The sequence below is a fragment of the Branchiostoma belcheri genome, unplaced genomic scaffold (genome assembly GCF_001625305.1).
Source record: "Branchiostoma belcheri isolate BF01 breed outbred unplaced genomic scaffold, Haploidv18h27 scaffold265, whole genome shotgun sequence".
In the NCBI taxonomy this organism is placed as follows: Eukaryota; Metazoa; Chordata; class Leptocardii; order Amphioxiformes; family Branchiostomatidae; genus Branchiostoma; species Branchiostoma belcheri.
The window spans coordinates 15,323-35,329 of NW_017803871.1; the positions used below are offsets into that span (position 1 = coordinate 15,323).

Below are 20,007 nucleotides of genomic sequence, written 5' to 3' on the forward strand. Positions count from 1 at the left end.
GGTGCACGGATCGCAGTATCAGGAGTCATCTCCCGGGCAGATACGGATCCAGAACGGACACACCTGATCAACCTTGGTCTCGCAGAGATGTGTACGTCTAATGGCATGACTTTTATTGATAACAGCAACATCGGACCACTCTATGTATGCCGAGACGGAGTACACCTAAACGGACATGGAACCGTCCAACTGGCTACGAACTTGATCAGTTTTATCAGGGGCGATAAGCAGTCAAGGGTCCGTGTCGGTACGTCCTACTCCGATGCCGTGAGGTCTGCAACAACAACGGCGGGTTTTCAAGGTCGCGGTGCTCCCAACAGCAGGTGGAAGTTCCGGACGACGGAGCAGACAAGGCTGTTAAGGTTGGCAGAGAGACTGTAACTCAGGCTAATATTTTGCCACCACAGCGTAGAACACTTCCATCACTCTTACTTAGTAATGCCCGATCACTGATTAATAAATTGGACGACCTGTCTGATATGCTGAACAATAATAAGATAGACATAGCCGTTATCACGGAAACCTGGTTCACTCACGAGCACCCGTCTGAGTGTATAGATGTTAGTGGTTTTAATTTGTTTTCTCGTTGTCGAAATGAAGGCCGCGGTGGAGGTGTGGCAATTTATGTTAAAGATCATATATCTGCGGAGACTCTAAATTTTATTGAAGTACCCACAGAACTTGAGTGTCTGTGGGTACTACTCAAACCTAATTGGTCGCCTCGTTCGATTTCTAATATTGCCATTTGTGCTGTCTATCACCCTCCAGCGTCTTCATACCAGGAATTGCTCTGCAAACATCTCATAGACAGCGTTGATAAGATAAACATCAAGTATCCACTTGCTGGGATTTGTGTTTTAGGGGATTTTAATAGATGCGATGTTACTAATGTTCTACATGGAGCCCAGCTGAAACAACTTGTTAAACAGCCCACCAGGGGAGATGCCATTCTTGATTTAATCATTACTAATTTGTATCACTTTTATCACCCTCCTCGTATCGAAGAGCCCTTGGGAATGAGTGACCACAACACGGTTATATGGTCTCCCTGTGATCATATACCTGTTAATTCTAAAATAAGAACACAATTTCGTTCCTTTAAAGACTCTGAAGTGCGCTCTTTCGGTCGGTGGATTTCCTCGCACCCCTGGACAGAAGTTTTTGATGCCCCTGATATTCAAACAAAAGTAGATATATTGTATCAAACCCTTCATTCAGAAATAGATCAACATTTTCCAATGAAATCCTTTGTGAAACACAAATCTGACAAAGAATGGATTACTCCCCAAATTAAAGCTGTTATCAAGAAGCGACAGCGGGCTTTTCACTCTGGAAATATGCCATTGTATAGAAAGCTTAGAAACAATGTGAATCGCTTGTGACAAGTTGTGTGTGAAGGCAAAGAAAAGACATTATTTGCGTAAGATTCAGGTGCTTAAGAAGGAGAACCCAGCTAAGTGGCACATGCATCTACGAAATATACTAAATTTTCGGCGTAGCTTATCAGTTTCCGTCCCCAGCGCTACGTCCTTAACGGACAAGGAGATTGCTGATGTGATCAACCGTCACTTTTCAGACATCGTTAACCAACTTCCATGTTTAGATCCTGAATCATTGCCATATTACTTACCTTCTCCTTCCAGACCACCACAAGTACATTCCTGGGACGTCTACGAAATTTTAAAACGCATTGATGCAAGAAAAAGCTGTGGTCCCGATAATCTGTCCCCCATGATTGTCAAAACCTTTGCCGTTGAATTGAGTGATATATTGGCACATATTTTCAACTGTTCTTTGGATGAGGGACGAATACCCAAACAGTGGAAAGAAGCCATAATTTCACCCATTCCAAAGAAAAGCCCTGCAACAGTTGAAAATATGCGTCCCATATCACTCACTTCTATCTTGATAAAAACGCTTGAATCTTTATCACAAAATGGATCCTTCTTGACATAAGCGACGTTCTTGACCCTAACCAATATGGCAGTAGAAGGGGGCGATCATCTGTTCACTATCTCACTAGTTTGGTTGACTCAATACTTCTTGGCGCCGACACCCCTAAAACTATCCAGACTGTCCTGTTAACTGATTTTAGCAAGGCATTTGATAAAATTGATCATACAGTATTAATCCATAAACTGTTAACTTGTGGTGTACGTACTTCTATTGTACCATGGATAAGTGATTTTCTCAGTGAACGTACACAGTGTGTTCGGTACAGAGGCGCAACTTCTGGTTGGGAGAGAATTTCATCAGGAGTTCCTCAGGGAACCAAATTAGGGCCTGTTCTCTTTTTAGTATTTGTAAATGAGGCAATGGAATCTTTTGTGGATAGATGGAAATACGTAGATGATCTGACTTTAAAGGAAAGCAGATTATTAAGTGTACCAACCTCGATGCAAACATCGGTTAATCAACTTGAAATGTGGTCGTCAGAAAATCATATGTCACTAAATGAAGATAAGTGCAAAATAATGAACATCACTTTTATTAACGACCCTCCTCCTCCCCCCGATATCCTTCTTAATGGTAAAGTCCTTGAGCATACAGAAGTGGCATGCATACTTGGACTGTGGTTGACAGCGGATATGAAATGGGATAAGCACGTAGAGGTCATTACGACAAAAGCAAGCTCACGGCTCTACTGGTTAAAGAAATTAAAACGTTTCGGCCTTCCCATCAATGACCTTTGCGAAATCTATTTATTATATATACGACCAACCGTTGAATATGCTGCCCCTGTATGGAATGCCAATATAACACATCAACAATCCGATAAATTAGAACGAATACAGAAACGTGCGCTAAGAATAATTTTAGGCCCTCAATACTCATGTAATGATGAAGCCCTTTCCCATTTTGGCCTCTGTACCTTGAAAACTAGACGAGAATCGCTAAGCCTTAAATTTGCCAAATCTCTGTTGAATTCGCCGACGTTTAGAAACTGGCTGCCCCCGCTACGGAAAGATGTTCACAACAGAAATTTAAAGGGCAATAATCAGCTCTGTATTCCGATGGCAAGATCCAACAGATATAAAAACAGCCCCATTCCATACTTTACTGCACTTCTGAACAACGTCAGGTAACCTATCATGTGTGGTAATTTTTATTATGATTATTGTCTAATTATTTTAATTATTTTGCTATGTATAGTAGTTTCTATAGATTTTATTAAGTGTTTTATTCATTTCTTGTAACTGCCTAATATGCATAATTCAGCGACTTGTACTATGTACAAGTCGCTGCAATGTATTTTAGTGTATTGCTTTCAATTGAAACAATAAACCAACTATATATATATATTTATGAGACTCAGCGCTTCTAGCTCTTTTTGACTGAGTTTGTCAGTGGAAATGATATAGAAGTCACTCGTCTCGTTTCATACAGATACTCACTTGTTTCTAGTGTTTGGGGGGAGGTGGTGTTGGTGTTGGTGCACATCGTTTGTTTCCAATCGTTTTTTGTTGACAAACATTGTTAATATGATGTTGTTTGTTTAAGTGGCGCTGTTAATATAAGTATTGTTTACTTGAGTGCAGCGCCACTTTGTCTTTGTCCTATTTGTTGAATAAAAAAAAAATACCCGCGTGCTAGAAGTACTTTGCAGGACGGTTTCTGTACGCGCACTAGGGCGGCGGACTGCAGGTTCTGTGTCAGCGCTGAGCTCCAACATGGGGCAGCATATTTGAGTATGGGTACGATGCAGTGTTTTAGCTAGCCTTATTTTTTCATCACGATTTTGTTTGACGTAACATCATGCCAAAGTTTGAGATCTTGAACCTCTTAATGCTGGCAGCGTAAGCTTAGTTTTAGTTTGTAAATATACTGTCGAAAATGAAGAACGTTTTATGTTAACATGTGCGACCTACACTGATGAAAGAAAAACACTTATGGTATGGACGCTATCAGATTATAACATTACCTAAAACAATCTCGGAAACATGTACTTTATTTATTTTATATATATATATATAACGCATTACTTCAAAGAAATCATATTATATCCGACCCAACCTACTGATGTACATCATCATGTATTCCACATCTTATACCATACTGAATCAGAGACACAAATAGCGTAGTATCTATTGTGTAGTTAGTCTTATAAATATCCTGTACATTATCATGTAAGCCATGTTCCTTGTATATATCACGTTCATAGAAAAAAAGTGTAGTAGACAAATATTGATAACGTGACGTATAGAACCCAAAACGTGACGTTTTTTTACGTAATTTTGACACGGAAATGACACACACGAACACACACAAACACAAACACACACACACACACACACACACACATACACACTCACGATACATTATAAACAACAGAAGGAAAACCTGTCACAGAAAATTACCTCGGCAGAACACGGCTTCTCCATCGTGTGAGCAGGTGCACGCCGTGCAGGTGCCACCGTTGCCATAGTTACCATCCATGCAGGTGCACACTTTGGGAAGGCTCGGGCCACATGGTGATGTCTCTTGTCCAGTAGTCGTCAAGGTGACGACAAACAGAACTTGATATAGAAATATTTATACATTAGACTATATTTTCTTGTGTCATGGATCGCATTGTACACTATGATTTTTTGACCATCGCATTGTTACAAATAAAATGATAAATAAACGAAACAACAACAACCCAAGGCATTACGTTTAACATTGTTTGATTTAATTGTCTAAATATGAAATTTTGTGGTTTAGCAATTTTCTGAGCGCTGCTTGTCTAAGAGTCTTTTTCGACTTATTTTAGCAGTTGAAGGTAACATGAAATAATGCAGAATATTATTTAAACGTTCAAAGACGACATAAATTCCTGCAAACAACCTATTCATACATTAGGCTAAAAAACCATAACACACTTGGTGACGATGCCAATACCCTTGGTTATATAGATTTTCTTAAAAATGTAAGTTAAACCTCACGACAAAGTATCAGTTACACTTACCTGTCGCCAATGTCCAAATAATCTTCATGGTACGAATGAGATGCTGCTTGCTGATCATTGCTCTAGCTGAATGAGTAGATAAATTTCTGACAGGCAAAAAAACAATTTTTAATGGTACATCGTAAATATGCAAACGAGATCGGGTCACACCAGTTCACATATTACTGTATTTGGTACTGAGCAATATCGTTAAGCACTATGGTAAAGAAGACAAAATTAATACATAGGTAAAAATTATCCTTTCTGAAATGCATCTGGCATCGATAAGTTTTAAGGGGTATTTGAAAACATGAATGATTATTTAAAATATCTTTGTGCGTCTGTATATTGGTGACCTCGGTCGACGACAAAGAATCTACTGCAACGTAAAATCTATGGCAATTTCTTTAGCATGGATAGCCTCGCCATTCATGTGCACAAGGTGTGGTTTTATATTTTCATGCTGAGATGACTCAAGACATGGAGCTATGTGGACACATAGAAAACAAATTGGGCAAAACTTGTGAGACCCGTTACGGTTACGGATAAAGAATATCAACACAGATCGGCTCCATATTTCAATATCGTGTGCATTCCGCATTGCTCATATTAAATCAGATTCAGTTCAGTCAGGATACATGGCAAAATATTGTTATGTCATACATTGTGACGACAAGCAAAAAAAATATGGCTCAAATTTGACACAATTTCGATTGATATAGAAAGGTACACGTAGCCTAAATCTGGTCAGACTGCTCCTGAACTTAAGCTGACCTTAGTCGGTTGGTATTCGGGGGTAAGGTTGCGGTAAGGTCCTAAATGTATGACTGGGGCTTGAGTGACCTACCAAACCTAACTTGTGTACATCTGACTACAAGCGTTGTTTAAAGCTATCTAGCAAGGATAAAAAACTTGGTTATTGACTTTTATTTTCAAGTAGGTTTTTATATTTGCAGTTGGGTAGGTTATGTCGAGAAAAATTGTTTTACGTCACAGATGACCCCGACATGACCCGGACTGTTGGCTGTCAGCTTGAGTTAGAAATCACCTTATCAATACCACTGAACACAGCACTTATTGAGTCCTGCTAATGTTTGGATATAACCGTGGAGACGGAATAACATTCAGTCACACCCAATCGTGGTGAGCAATAACAAAGAAAGCAATGACGTAAATCTTGCGAATGACTTGGGAAGAAATGGTATCTTGTCACGAAAAGCACCCCTCTGTGTCCGCTCTGCTCCATGTTCCGAGCCATTCCGGAAAATAAAACCACACCCAGTAACATAAAATATGAGGGCATCCAGTGTACATACGAAGAAATCTACAATGTTTACATATGGGTATATTCGCTGTCTTCAATGTATGTCACGAATCACCAGTAAACATTCGCTATAATATCCATGAATCATTAGCTTTGTTGTTAAAAAAAGAACCATGCAATAAACCAATGGCTGTCGCATGCTTGAAATGCTAAAAAAAAGGAGAGAAGGACACTGGCTAAAGAAACATCGCGGGATCTAATCTTGAAAGTTCATCTGTGTTGAACTTAAGCTTGATGGTAGAAGTCATTATGCACAAGACTAAACTGTAATGCAAACACCAAAAAATTGGACTCACCCAAATTTTCGACTGTACAACTCCAGTCTTTGTTATGGAATGAGCAATCCATCGCTTTCGTGACGTCAAGCAGATAATACACGTGACTCCGTGAGCAGTGGACCATTGGTTGCAGAAAATCTGTGGCGCCCTGTGAGCAGTGGATCATTTTAGATGCGCTAACATCAGTAAAATGGGACGGGTCCCGGCAGGTTAAGAAATACCGCAAACCCACACATACTGACCAATAGCTAAACTTCCATTCTAACCATCCCCTGGAGTATAAACTCTGTGTTATCAGCACCTTGTTCCACAGAGCAGAAACGATTATTACTGACCCTCAAGTTCTCGATTTCACAGGCGCTAAGAAAATGTAGATATCCGACTCGGGCTTTAGATAAGGTTAATACACACAATACTCAGGCCAAGAAACTGTAACCAGAATCAGAGCAACAGGGGCACAAACAGAGGTCTAGTTGCTCTGCCCTACATATAAGGCCTGAGTGAAGGGGTCAGGAGGATTTTTGCCACACACGGGATCAAGATCTAGACCTGTTTTAGACCAACTAGAACCCTCCGGAATATGCTGGTTTCACCAAAGGACAAGACACCAAAGGAGAGTAAATGTGGGGTAGTTAATGCCATATACAGTGTCAAGGACAGAACTCCAGTGACACATGTAAAGAAACATATAGTAGTATTGAAGAGACTGAAAAATCCCTGAAGGCTAGGTTCTTAGAACATAAAAGACCTATGGCTCGACTACTTCGGAAGTCTCACAACATATACATATTGAATCGCCTGGACATTAAGTCTTTTTGAGTCAAGTAAGAATCTTAAAAAAGAGGCCATCTACATCAGGGCATCACAACCATCCTTCAACAAAGTCGGGGGACGCCACAGACTTTCTGTAACCTATCTGTATCTGTAAAGGCCGTATAACCGCCTTTCGGCGTAACACACCAGCTTCCATCTCACTGATCCACTGCTCACGGAGTCACGTGTGTTATCTGCGTGACGTCACAAGGTTTCTGACAGGCAAAACCTCAATTTTTAATGGTACATCGTAAACATGCAATCGAGATCGGGTCACACCAGTTTATATATTACTGTATTTGGTACTGAGCAATATCGTTAAGCACTATGGTAAAGCAAACAAAATTAATACATAGGTAAAAATTACTCTTTCTGAAATGCATATGGCATCGATAAGTTTCATGGGGTATTTGAAAGCATAAATGATTATTTAAAACATCTTTGTGCGTCTGTATATTGGTGACCTCGGTCGACGACAAAGAATCTACTGCAACGTAAAATCTATGGCAATTTCTTTAGCATGGATAGCCTCGCCATTCATGTGCACAAGGTGTGGTTTTATATTTTCATGCTGAGATGACTCAAGACATGGAGCTTTATGGGCACATAGAAAACAAAATGCGGAAAACTTGTGAGACACGTTACGGTTACGAATACAGTATATCAACACAGATCCCCTCCATATTTCAATATCTTGTGCATTCTGCATTGGTCATATTAGATCAGATATATTTCAGTCAGGATACAGAGCAAAATTGTGACGTCATACATTGAGACGACAGCCAAGAAAAATATGGCTCAAATTTGACACAATTTCGATTGATATAGAAAGGTACACGTAGCCTAAACCTGGTCAGACTGCTCCTGAACTTTAGCTGACCTTGGTCGGCTGGTATTAGGGGGGTAAGGTTGCGGTAAGGTCCTAAATGTATGACTGGGGCTTGATGAGTGACCTACCAAACTAACTTGTGTACATCTGACTACAAGCGTTGTTTAAAGCTATCTAGCAAGGATACAGAACTTGGTTATTGACTTTTATTTTCAAGTAATTTTTTTATATTTGCAGTTGGATAGGTTATGTCGAGATAAATTGTTTTACGTCACAAATGACCCCGACATGACCCGAACTGTTGGCTGTCAGCTTGAGTTAGGAATCACCTTATCAATACCAGGAACACAGCACTTCCGAACCATAAGTCTTGCTACTGTTTGGATATCACCATGGAGACGAAATAACATTCAGTCACACCCAATCGTGGTGAGCAATAACAAAAAAGCAATGACGTACATCTTGCGAATGACTTGGGAATAAATGGTACCCTGTCACGAAAAGCACCCCTCTGTGTCAGCTCTGCTCCATGTTCCGAGCCATTCCGGAAAATAAAACCACACCCAGTAACATAAATATGAGGGCATCCAGTGTACATAAAAGAAATCTACCATACAATGTTTACATATGGGTATATTCGCTGTCTTCAATGTACTATGTTACAAATCACCAGTAAAAATTCACTGTATCCATAAATTATCAGCTTTGTTATTGAAAACAGAACCATGCAATAAACCAATGGCTGTCGCATATTTGAAATGTTAAAAAAAGAAAAGAATGTGTCTTAAGAAACATCGCGGGGTCTAATCTTGAATTTTCATCTGTGTTGAACCTTAATCTTGATGGTAGAAGTCATTATGAACAAGACTAAACTGTATGATGCCAACACAAACAAAATGGACTCACCCAAATTTTCGACTGAACAACTCCAGTCCTTGTAAAGGGATAAGAAATATATCGCTTTCGTGACGTCAAGCAGATAACACACGTGACTCGTTGCAGAAAGTCCCGTGAACAGTTTGGATACGCTAACACCATTGAAACAGGGCGGGTCCTTGTAGGTTAAGATATACCGAAAATCCACACATACTGACCAATATCTAAACTTCTATTGTAACCACCCCCTGGAGTATAAACTCTGTGTTATCCGCATCTTATTTCACAGAGCGGAAACGATTATTAACGACCCTCAAGTTTTAAAAGAGGAGAAACGTCACATTTTACAGGCACTAAGAAATTTGAGTATACGTACGTACCCCACTTGGGCTTTAGACAAGGCTAATATAGACCCAAACCTCAGCAACCCAAAAACTGTAACCAGCCCAGGATCAGAGCAACAGGGGCACAAACAGAGGTCTAGTTGTTCTGTCCTACATGTAATGCCTGAGTGAAGGGCTCAGGAGGATTTTTGCCACACACGGGATCAAGACCTGTTTTAGACTACATAGAACTCTCGGGAATATACTGGGAGGACAAGACACCAAAGGAGAGTAAATGTGGGGTACTTAATACCATATACAGTGTCAAGGACAGAACTCAAGTGACACATGTAAAGAAACATATAGTAGTATTGAAGAGACTGAAAGATCCCTGAAGGGTAGGTTCTTAGAACATAAAAGACCTAGCTAGACTACTTCGGAGTCAAAACATATACATATTGAATCGCCTGGACATTAAGTCTCATTGAGTAAAGTAAGAATCTTGGACAAAGAATCGGACTTTTTCGCAGGAGGGATTAAAGAGGCTATCTACATCAGGGCATTACAACCATCCCTCAACAAAGTCGGGGGACGCCACAGACTTTCTGTAACCTATGATCCACTGCTCACGGAGTCACGTGTGTTATCTGCGTGACGTCACAGGATTTCTGACAGGCAAAAGCAATTTAATGGTACATCGTTAATATGCAAACGAGATAGGGTCACATCAGTTTACATATTACTGTATTTGGTACTAAGCAATATCGTTAAGCACTATGGTAAAGCAAAAAAAAATAATACATAGGTAAAATTATCCTTTCTGATTCAATAATGCATGTGGCAGCGGCCAGCTTAATGGGGGTATTCGACCACAAGAATATTCATTTAAAATATCTTTGTGCGTCTGTATGTTGGCATCAACAAAAATATACTCCGACGTAAATTGTATGGCAATTTGTTTAGATATGATAGTCTTTTTTTGTGCACGAGGTGTGGTTTTCTATATTCATGCTGGGATGACTCGAGACATGTGGGCACATAGAAAACAAAATGCGAAAAACTTTTGAGACATCGGTACGGTTAGGAATACAGTATATCAACACAGATCGCCTCCCTATTTCAATATTGTGCGCATTCTGCATTGGTCAGAAGGAAATCAGAAGCATTTTAGTCACGGTACAACCAAGGAGCTTTCGAAAGCTCCTTTTTGTAGAATGTCCTTAATACAATGCCAACATATTGCGACTCTAATAATTACCTTCGCCAACAAGGTTATGTTTTTTAGTAGCATTTGTCCGTCTGTCCGTTTGTCTGTCCGTTTTTCTGTTTGCTTGTTTGTGAACAGCATAACTCAAGAAGCTTAATATGCTATGAAAAACAAACTTTTCTCCAACTCAAAATTTGACTCACCAGACATTTTCGACTGAATCACTCAGTCTTCCTCAGCTATCTGACCAAAATGCTGTGGACACGTGATTTTTCCCACGTGTGACGTCAGCAAAGGGTCAAAGGTTGTCTGAAGTCGATATCGCCCCCCGTCCCGGTTGAGCGATGGTTGAAGTGCCCTGATGTATATGGCCTCTTTTATGCCTCTCTTGAAGTAATCCTGTTCGGTATCCAAGATTCTGACCCCCTCCAGATCCACTGTGTGTCCCGGTGATTCTATGTGGATGTGCTGTGACACCTCAGATGCAACAGAACTGGGTCGTCTATGTTCTAGAAATCTGGTTTTTAGTGAGCGCTCAGTTTCGCCGATATAAGTTTCCCGACAGGGGCCTCTGTTAGTGTTTCCCTGGCAACTTATGTGGTAGATAACCCCACATCTGTCTTCTTTGGGAGTTTTGTCCTTAGGTGCCACAAGGAGTTGTCTTAACGTACGATGAGGTCTGAAACAGGTACTCACTCCGTGTGCAGCAAAGATTCTACGTAGGGGCTCAGAAACACCCTTTACGTATGGGAGGACTACAACACAGTATAAAATGTTATTCTGTTTTTCCCTCCCGTTCCCTGACTATCTTGGGGTTTAGACCGGGGCTGTCTGGGCTCGGAGGCTTTCCTAATGAGCCACTGAGGGTAGCCACACTTCTTTAGGGCTTCTGTAACGTGCTCGATCTCGCTACTTCTATCCGCAGGATCACTGATGATGGTATTAGCTCTATGTAAAAGGGTCTTGATCACACCCAACTTGTGGTCCAAAGGGTGCTTTGAGAAAAAATTTAGATATTGGTCCGTGTGTGTCGCATTACGGCTTCGACTTCAGACAATCTTTGACCCTTTGCTGACGTCACACGTGGGAAAAACCACGTGTCCTCAGCGTTTGGGTCAGATAGCTGAGGAAGACTGAGTGATTCAGTCGAAAATTTCTGGTGAGTCAAATCTTGAGTTGGAGAAAAGTCTAAGTTTTTCATAATGTAATTTACCAACTCAGATGAACTTTCATGCTGATAAATCCATTGTTGGTGTGTTCCAAACTGACAGTCGCCATCTTGGATCTATGCGCTTAACACCAACATGGTGTCAACAAAAATAAATCGAAATGGCATCATTGACAACATGTATAATTTGCGTCTTGAAGGCGTTCCCTTTATTCAGACCCATACGTTTTCTCGCAATATTCTCTTCGAGAAACATAAATTGAAATTCCTTGATTATCACTTTTTAGATACATTAAATGCAAACCTTTTCTTGACATGGAACGTTTTCGTTTGCATAGAACTTTTCCATTGTGGTTAAATGCTACCTTTACCTATTTCAGGTGCCTACGATGGTGTCAAGATCTCTAGTCGAGTGTACAACTCAGCTTTGATCAACGGACGTGGTCGATTCCGGAACAACAGGGCGCCGCTCAGCACCTTCACGGTCCCTACCGGAGGGTCTGTCAACTTCCGGATCATTCACGTCGGTCCGGATTATCCGTTCCGGTTTTCTGTGGATCAACACGAGCTAACTGTGACAGCAAGCGATGGGTACGACATGGCACCTCGCAGCGTGCAGTCAGCCATTCTATACCCCGGAGAGAGCTACAATATACGGATTAACGGAAGCGCAGATCCGGATTTGTACTGGATCCGGGCTAAGACCCTGCGTGTCGGCCACTGCACAAAATGCTACCCGTACAATGAAGCCAACGTGGTCCCGGATGACGCCATAGAAGAGGTGCGGGCGGTTCTACGTTACCAAGGTGTATTGGCAAACAGCGATCCTAACACATCTAAACGGAACTGCAGCGCAGAGTATCCGTGTTATGTCTTTAACTGTCCATTTGCTGGCTACCCTGAACACTTGAACACTTTCTGTATCAATATCAATAAAGCAGAAGCTCCCGTGTCATCATTAGAGGGAGAAAAATCAAAGGTTACTGACAATGACGATGAACATTCCCTCATCACGGAAGCCTCAGACGTAACGGGGATCTTCTTAAACTTCAACTTCGCCATCGGGTCTTCCGTCAACGGTCGCCGGTTCATCGGTCCTACCGCCCCGCTTTACCAGGACAGCGCGGCGGTGATCGTACCGTGTGCCAAGGAACAGTGTCTCCGGAGCGGCTGTCGGTGTACACACATCATAGGTGCGATATTTTCTACCATTTTATGTTAACCGAAGGAAAACGCATTGGTTTTGCTACGTTTCCTCTTCTTCTTCCGTTCCAAACACTGACCTCTGACCTGACCAATGACCTGATTTGAACCAGACGTCTGTCACCATGGTAACTGGTGTTGGGTTACATCATGTTGCAATTTCCTATCAAGAGGGATTAAGACTCCTTTCTGACCATACAAATAATGTATTTGAGTAGCAACCTACAGAGCAGGCCATATGCGAAAGTAAACATAATGCATTTACTTTGCAAATGTGACCTTTCTAGTTTTAGTTCAGTTCAGTTTTATTCAAATTCGACTTGCATGTACATTAAACAATTTCGCATGAAATACGTCGAATTTTTACAGACACTGCTTTTCGTAAATTGCTGAAAATAGAAGAGCTTTTTCGAATTTGCAGAATAGAAGAGTTTTTTTTAAGTTTGTTTTACAAAAAGCGTTCATCGACTTTTTTTCACATCTTTTTAATTTTTTGTCTGACAATTTGTTTCCAGACATCCCTTACAACAAGACGATCCAGCTGGTGATGTATAACACCTTCGCCCCGGCCAGTCAGACGCACCACTCAGTCCACATCCACGGGCACGCCTTCCACGTCCTCGCCATGGGTTACCCCAGCTACAACAAGACTACAGGTAATAAAGAATTAAACTGTTCTCCAACTTAAGAAAAATGACTCAACAGGAATTATCGATCAAATCACTCGGTCTTTATCTGCTTTCTAACCCGAGTGCTGTAGGTACGTGATTTTTCCCCACGTGACGTCAGCACTGGGTCAAAGTTCGTCGGAAGCCGGTACCGCCTCCCGTCCCGGTTGAGACAAAGCTGGTATGCCCTGGTGTAAATGGCTTCCTTCACCCCTCTTCCAAAATAGTCACGTTCTGTGTCAAAGGGGAGACAGGGACTAACATCTTGGACACGGAACGGGATTATTTTTCGAGAGGGGTAAAGGAAGCCATTTACATTAGGGCATACCGACATTCTTTCAACTGGGACGGGGGGCGGTACTGACTTCCGACGAACTTTGACCCAGTGCCGACGTCACGTGGAAAAAAAACCCGTGTCTACAGCACTCGGGTTAGAAAGCTGATGAAGGCTCTAATAAAATTTCTCTGGACTTGAACCAGTGACGAAACTCGGACAACTCGTGCATTCGAATTTTGCACAGTTGTGGATTCAACATGATCCTTATTGCAAACATACCTGAAGGTCGCTACGTCCAGCCTAACACTGATGTGAAATGCAAGAACGAGCTGTGCACGGACGCCACCTGGCGAGATGAGCCGCTGCTGCTCAACCTGATGAACCCGCCACTGAAAGACACCGTCCTGGTTCCTGCCAACGGATACACTGTGGTCAGGTTCAGGTAAGCAATCGCGGTTCAAAAGTTAAATTTGCAGAAAGCTATGTTTAACATTTTACTTAGTTGGAACTAACAAATTTTGCTTCAGAATACATTATACCTACACGGCAGTGTTGTTTTGGGTCAGGCTAAGCTGCCAGTTTGTAGATATGTTTTTTTTTTTTTCGAGGAAACAGAGGAGGTTGACAGCTCGGGATGGGGCAGAGATTGACAGGCAGAATGAGAACAGGTTAAACGTCTCAGAGCAGAATCTGGCCAGCAGGGATAAGAGGTCGGCATGGATGAACTTCAGGAAGTCTAGGATTGCATATATTATACTTCTCGGAAGTCTGAAATCTTCTTTATTTGTATATTGTTTTTTCTTAGTTTCTTCTTCCAGCCGTTCCAAACACTTAAAGCCGATATCCTGAGCCAGACGTCTGTCACCATGGTAACTGGTGCTGTAGCAGACACCCTGTGGTGTTGGGTTACATTTATATGTAGCAGAACAGAGTTGAAGAGCCTGCTCACCATACATATGAATGCATTTAACTTTGAGAACAAACAATTCTGTAGTTTTTTGGGCTGTAGCTAGATCAGGTGAATTATGCATTTTCTTTGTAAATGTTACCGTTCAACTTCTAGTTCTTGTTTGTATCTGTTAGGTCTGACAACCCCGGGCACTGGTTCCTGCACTGCCACAACGATCAGCACATGAACGAGGGGATGGCGCTGGTGCTGCAGGAGGCGGCAGACCGGCACCCGTCCCCGCCCAGGGGCTTCCCGCGCTGCGGTGACTTCACTTGGAGCTCGGAGGAATACCAGCGTGCTCTTGAAGATAACGGTAGGTCCAGTAATAAGATGAGATGAGATGGAGATGCGAGGAAAGATTAACGTGGTGTCCAGTCTATCGTGGTTGGGGCGGGTTTTCTTCGGGGCTGCAGGAGCTTTTCCCCGTCCGACTCAGCTAGGTTTCCCCGATAGGTTTTTTACAACGGGAGATTGTAGGATCTGCTTGGAGATTAGTCGAGGGACCATGGATGGCTATCCCTGACAGAAACTATGCTGGGGTATTGAACGGATGAGCTATACATAATTCCGAACACTGATCTGTATTTTTTCAGGCTCACTAGATATCCAGACAACAGCGCTTGACACAAAGGTCCTGATCCTGTCTACTGTGGTAGGAGTTCTCGCCATCGTCATCATTCTGGCAGTGGCAGGATACTGTATCCTCAAGATGAAGAAGAAGGACGCATCTTCACTGACAGTCGTGGCGGAGTCGGTTCCGTTAAAGTAACACGCCCTTGATGCAAAAGAGGAATTATTCTTCCATAAAAGTTCCTGTGAGTTAGTAACTTACCGTGGAGCAATTAAACTATTCTCCAATTTAAACAAAAGAAAGGACGTTGACTTACTTTATGGACGTGTGACGTCAGCAATGGGTCAAAGGTTGTTGGAAGTCTATGTCGCCCCCCGTCCCGTGCATAAAGTCACGTGGGCGGAGCGATTGGGTTAGATAGCTGAAAAAGACTGAATGATCATTTTCAGTCCAAGTGTTTTGCAGGAGAAAAGTTTCATTGCTACACAAAGAGTAATATTTCACTTTTAATTCCAAAATGGTCAGATCTACCATCCCTTATACATTTAAAGAGAATTTTAAGGTCAATGACATTAACACTGTGCTGCTATGGTATCAGGTTCTTTTAAATTCAGTTATCTTACAAAATAAGTTGGATGAACTAATAATTTAGAACACTACAGAATATTGATGACGTTTCTAATCACTAACTTCTTTTTCATGTATATATTGGTGTGATGTGAGGTTTCTAGCAATTTTTATTTAGATACTGCAGTATACTATTTCATTTTATTAAGTAATACAATGTGGCTTTATTCTTTTAACCATATGTCGATGCATGTAAGGAATTTAATAAAATAAACGAACTAATAAAGAATCATGCCAGTAGTATGACTTATTTTTCTGTGTAACTCACTATGCTTTGGTGTAATTCCTGGCAATACCGCCATGGGGCGTTTTTATACTTACCACTCTGCTTTAAGTTTGTTTATGCAATCAATTCGCTGATGTTGGCATACAAAAAAGATAAACGTATTCTTCCTTTATGTGTTGTAGATAGATATGCAGACCTGCCGAAGATTGTCTTTAGTTAATGTTTTATTATTAAACACAACTTGATCAAGGTCCCTAAATCTTTACTCTTACAGTTTCTTCGTGCAACAACACTTGGAATTCTAGATCTATACAAATCTCAAAGACCTGTCGAGTGAAAAATGTAGTTAAAACAGCGGGCAGATTATTATTGGACTGAGCAGAGCATTTTGGACTAATGTCTCTGGCTGTTTACAGTTTAAAGGTATACATGTACATGTCCAATATTTTGTCAAAAACATCTCTGTTACATAGCGGATCATAATGACCCCCAGAGGGGGTCTTCACGCTTCGTTAAAAATGGAAAATTCTCAAGATTTATTCCAAAGATCTCAATATTTTAGACGAAATCTTGAGATCTTATGAGACAATCTCAAGATCTTTCAGAAAATCTATAGATGAAAACGAAAGGTCTCAAGATTTTCCAAGATATTTTTAAACCATCTTAATATTTTTCCATAGCATCTCGAGATGCTTTAAAAAATACATCAAGATTTTTTAAAGATCTCATGATTTATAAAGCAATCTCGAGATGCTATGGAAAAATCTCAAGAATTATGCTTTGAAAACACTTGGAATCTTCTTCTTCTTCTTCTTCGATACTCTCTAACCACCCCTACTGGGGTATCACTGAGAGGGGGGGGGGGTGCGACGGACTATGGCTGCGCGGCCAGAAGCCCGGCCTTGAAGGCCTCCACTGTCTGGGCTTTTACAAGCTGGCCCGGTAACTTGTTCCACTCATTTATCGTTCTTGGAAAAAAAGAAAATCTAAAACAGTCTGTTTTGGCAGGTATTGCTTGATACTTATATTCATGACTTCCTCTGGTACGCCTGTGGGCAGGTTTGAGGTATTGTTCCATTTGAATATTAATATGTCCATGAGCAATTTTATATAAAGATATCAAGCGAGCGGTTCTCCTTCTGTCGACAAGTAACGGCCACTGGAGGCGCTTTAGCATGTCAGAAACCCTGCTGGTATAGTCATAATCACTAACAGTCATTCGCGCCGCCCTTCGTTGGACTCGCTCCAACGCCTGGGAACCACCGATGGTGTGGGGATCCCATACAGTCGCACAGTACTCCAGGTGTGGGCGTACAAGTGTTCTGTAGCATGTAGATTTGACACGAAGAGGACAGTGCGAAAGGTTACGGCGGATGACTGCCAGTATCCTATTAGCTCTACCAGTGACATAATTTATATGTGTGTCCCATTTCATATCCCGTGATAGTTGGACTCCAAGATATGGATGGGTTTTAACACTAGTAAGATTTTCTGAACATAATCGGTATTGTGTAATAATCGGGTTACGCTTACGAGTAATATGAAGTGTGTGGCACTTTGAGGGGTTGAAGGACATTTGCCATGTGTCCTGCCACCGGGTCAGTGCATCGAGATCTTTTTGTAGATCAAGAGCATCTGAGGGTTTTTCAATAACCCGGTACAACAGGCAGTCATCGGCAAACAAACGCACACTAGAGGTCACAACACTCGGAAGATCATTGATATAAAGGAGAAACAAAGCGGACCCAAACAGTGCCTTGCGGTACTCCAGACACTACCTTGGCGGGCTTAGAGGCCACACCATCAAGGACAACTGATTGGGTTCTTTGAGTGAGAAAAGCTTGTAGCCATGTTAGTAATTTGCCAGAGATGCCATAGTGCTGGAGCTTATTCAGTAAGCGACTGTGGGGGACCTTATCAAAAGCTTTACTGAAATCCAGCACAATGGCGTCGACCTGCTTATTTAGGTCTAGAGTACTAGCCAAGTCATGGGTTGTCAAAAGTAGTTGACTCTCGCATGATAGTCCTTTACGAAAACCGTGCTGTGTCGAAGATAATATATTATATTTGTCAAGGTGGCTCATGGTATGGCTGTGTATAATATGTTCCAAAACTTTGCTACAAACTGAGGTGAGTGACACCGGCCTGTAGTTAACAGGTGAGGTTTTATCTCCCTTCTTAAAGATGGGGCTAATATTGGCGGCTCTCCAATCTGCTGGGACGTCGCCAGTGTCTAGTGACTGTGTAAAAATAACCTGTAGCACAGGTGCAATTTGGGTTGCTGTGATTTTTAATAATCTTGGTGAGAGTCCATCTGGGCCCGAGGCCTTGTTTGGATTAAGCTTAGAAAGCTGTTTGGCGACACCATTCACCGATATGTAGAGAGGTGGTGCGTGCGGAGCCACCGGTCTCCCTAGGGATGGGATGTTGGTTAGGTCCTCCTCTGTGAAGACAGAACTAAACTGATCACCCAGGGCATCTACCTTCTCCTTTGGGTCTGAAGTAAGCACACCATGATGCCTCATGGCTGCAATATTGGTATTGTCGTGTTTTAGTGCTTTTATATAACTCCAGAATGCTTTAGGGTTGTCTTTAATGTTTTCTTCAAGGAAATTGGCGGTGTACTCTCTGTGGGCTTTTTTAACTCTTTGCTTGACCGCTTTTCTGCATGACTTGAATTTGGACCATGTTTCTTTTGAGTTAGTGCTCTTAGCTTTTGAATAGAGTTTGTCCCTTTTACGCATCGCCCTTCTAATTTGGGGTGAAATCCACGGCTGGTTATGTAGGCATCTCGCCTTCTTCTTAGGAATGTGTTTGTTTGCTGTCGCTAGAATGTTTTCTTTAAAGTCTTCCCAGTTTTCCGAGGCTGTCCTTTTATTAGCTCTTTTTAGAAAGTTGTTACTATAGGTTTCCATGTCCTTCTGGAGTTGCTCCAAATTCCCCTTTCTCCACTGGTAGACTAGTCTGCCATGTTTGAGCACTTTTTGTGCCTTGGTATGCACATCAATTATTGGAATGTCGTGATCACTTAGACCAGGAACAATTTTGCTTTTTTCTACTAGAGTGGGATTAGAAGTGAAAAACAAGTCTAGAATATTTGCGGTATGTTCCGTACGATGAGTGGGTTCATTAATGATTTGCTCCAGTCCTACATCATTAACCAAATTAATATATTTATTGGTGAGGTTAGTGACTACACTTGAGGAATTACTGGTTATGTCCATACCCCAAGTTGCAGTCGGTAGGTTAAGGTCACCTGCTAACCATATATGTGGGTTACCAGGCTTCCTTCGTATGTTTGTAAGGGACTGTTCCAATGCTTGGTAGTCATCTAGACCAGCTGATGGAGGACGGTAGTAGGCTCCAATGTACATCGACTTACTGTGTACTAAGTCAATCTTGACCCAAGTTAATTCATTTGTGGTACTGAGTTCGGGATGATGAGTGGCTATAAGATTATTCTTGGTGGCGACAAAGACCCCTCCACCGCGGCCTTCTCTATCTTTCCTATGTGCCGTATATGAGGGTGGAAAAATCTCACTGTTACTTATTGATGAGTCTAGCCAGGATTCGGTTCCTATAATAATGTCAGGGTCCACCGTATCACAGAAGACCTGAAATTCTGCGGTCTTGTTTCGTATTGACTGAAAGTTAACAACTGCAGCTCTGAGGGGTTTACCTCGTGATCTCGTGATCGGTCCCTCGGTGGATGTTTAGGGACTTGGCTAGTCGGGGTAGATG

The 20,007-nt window shown here is 41.7% G+C and overlaps 1 protein-coding gene across 1 annotated transcript; it reads left to right on the top strand.

Annotated features, from left to right (window-relative positions):
• The first annotated feature begins 11,249 nt into the window (after positions 1 to 11,249).
• LOC109472066 (laccase-1-like) lies at positions 11,250 to 15,927 on the top strand. The gene is made up of 6 exons (XM_019771641.1): positions 11,250 to 11,265; positions 12,126 to 12,938; positions 13,464 to 13,604; positions 14,179 to 14,335; positions 14,977 to 15,155; positions 15,436 to 15,927. Exons 1-6 carry the CDS (start codon positions 11,250 to 11,252, stop codon positions 15,609 to 15,611), a joined length of 1,482 nt encoding a protein of 493 aa, XP_019627200.1. The 3' UTR covers positions 15,612 to 15,927.
• The last annotated feature ends 4,080 nt before the right edge of the window (positions 15,928 to 20,007 follow it).

What these genes read in the sequence shown, in the direction of transcription:
- LOC109472066 (XM_019771641.1), top strand. An exon ending in TCGGTGTACACACATCATAG is followed by an intron (nt 12,939 to 13,463) that starts GTGCGATATTTT and finishes ATTTGTTTCCAG; the next exon opens with ACATCCCTTACAACAAGACG. An exon ending in TACACTGTGGTCAGGTTCAG is followed by an intron (nt 14,336 to 14,976) that starts GTAAGCAATCGC and finishes TGTATCTGTTAG; the next exon opens with GTCTGACAACCCCGGGCACT.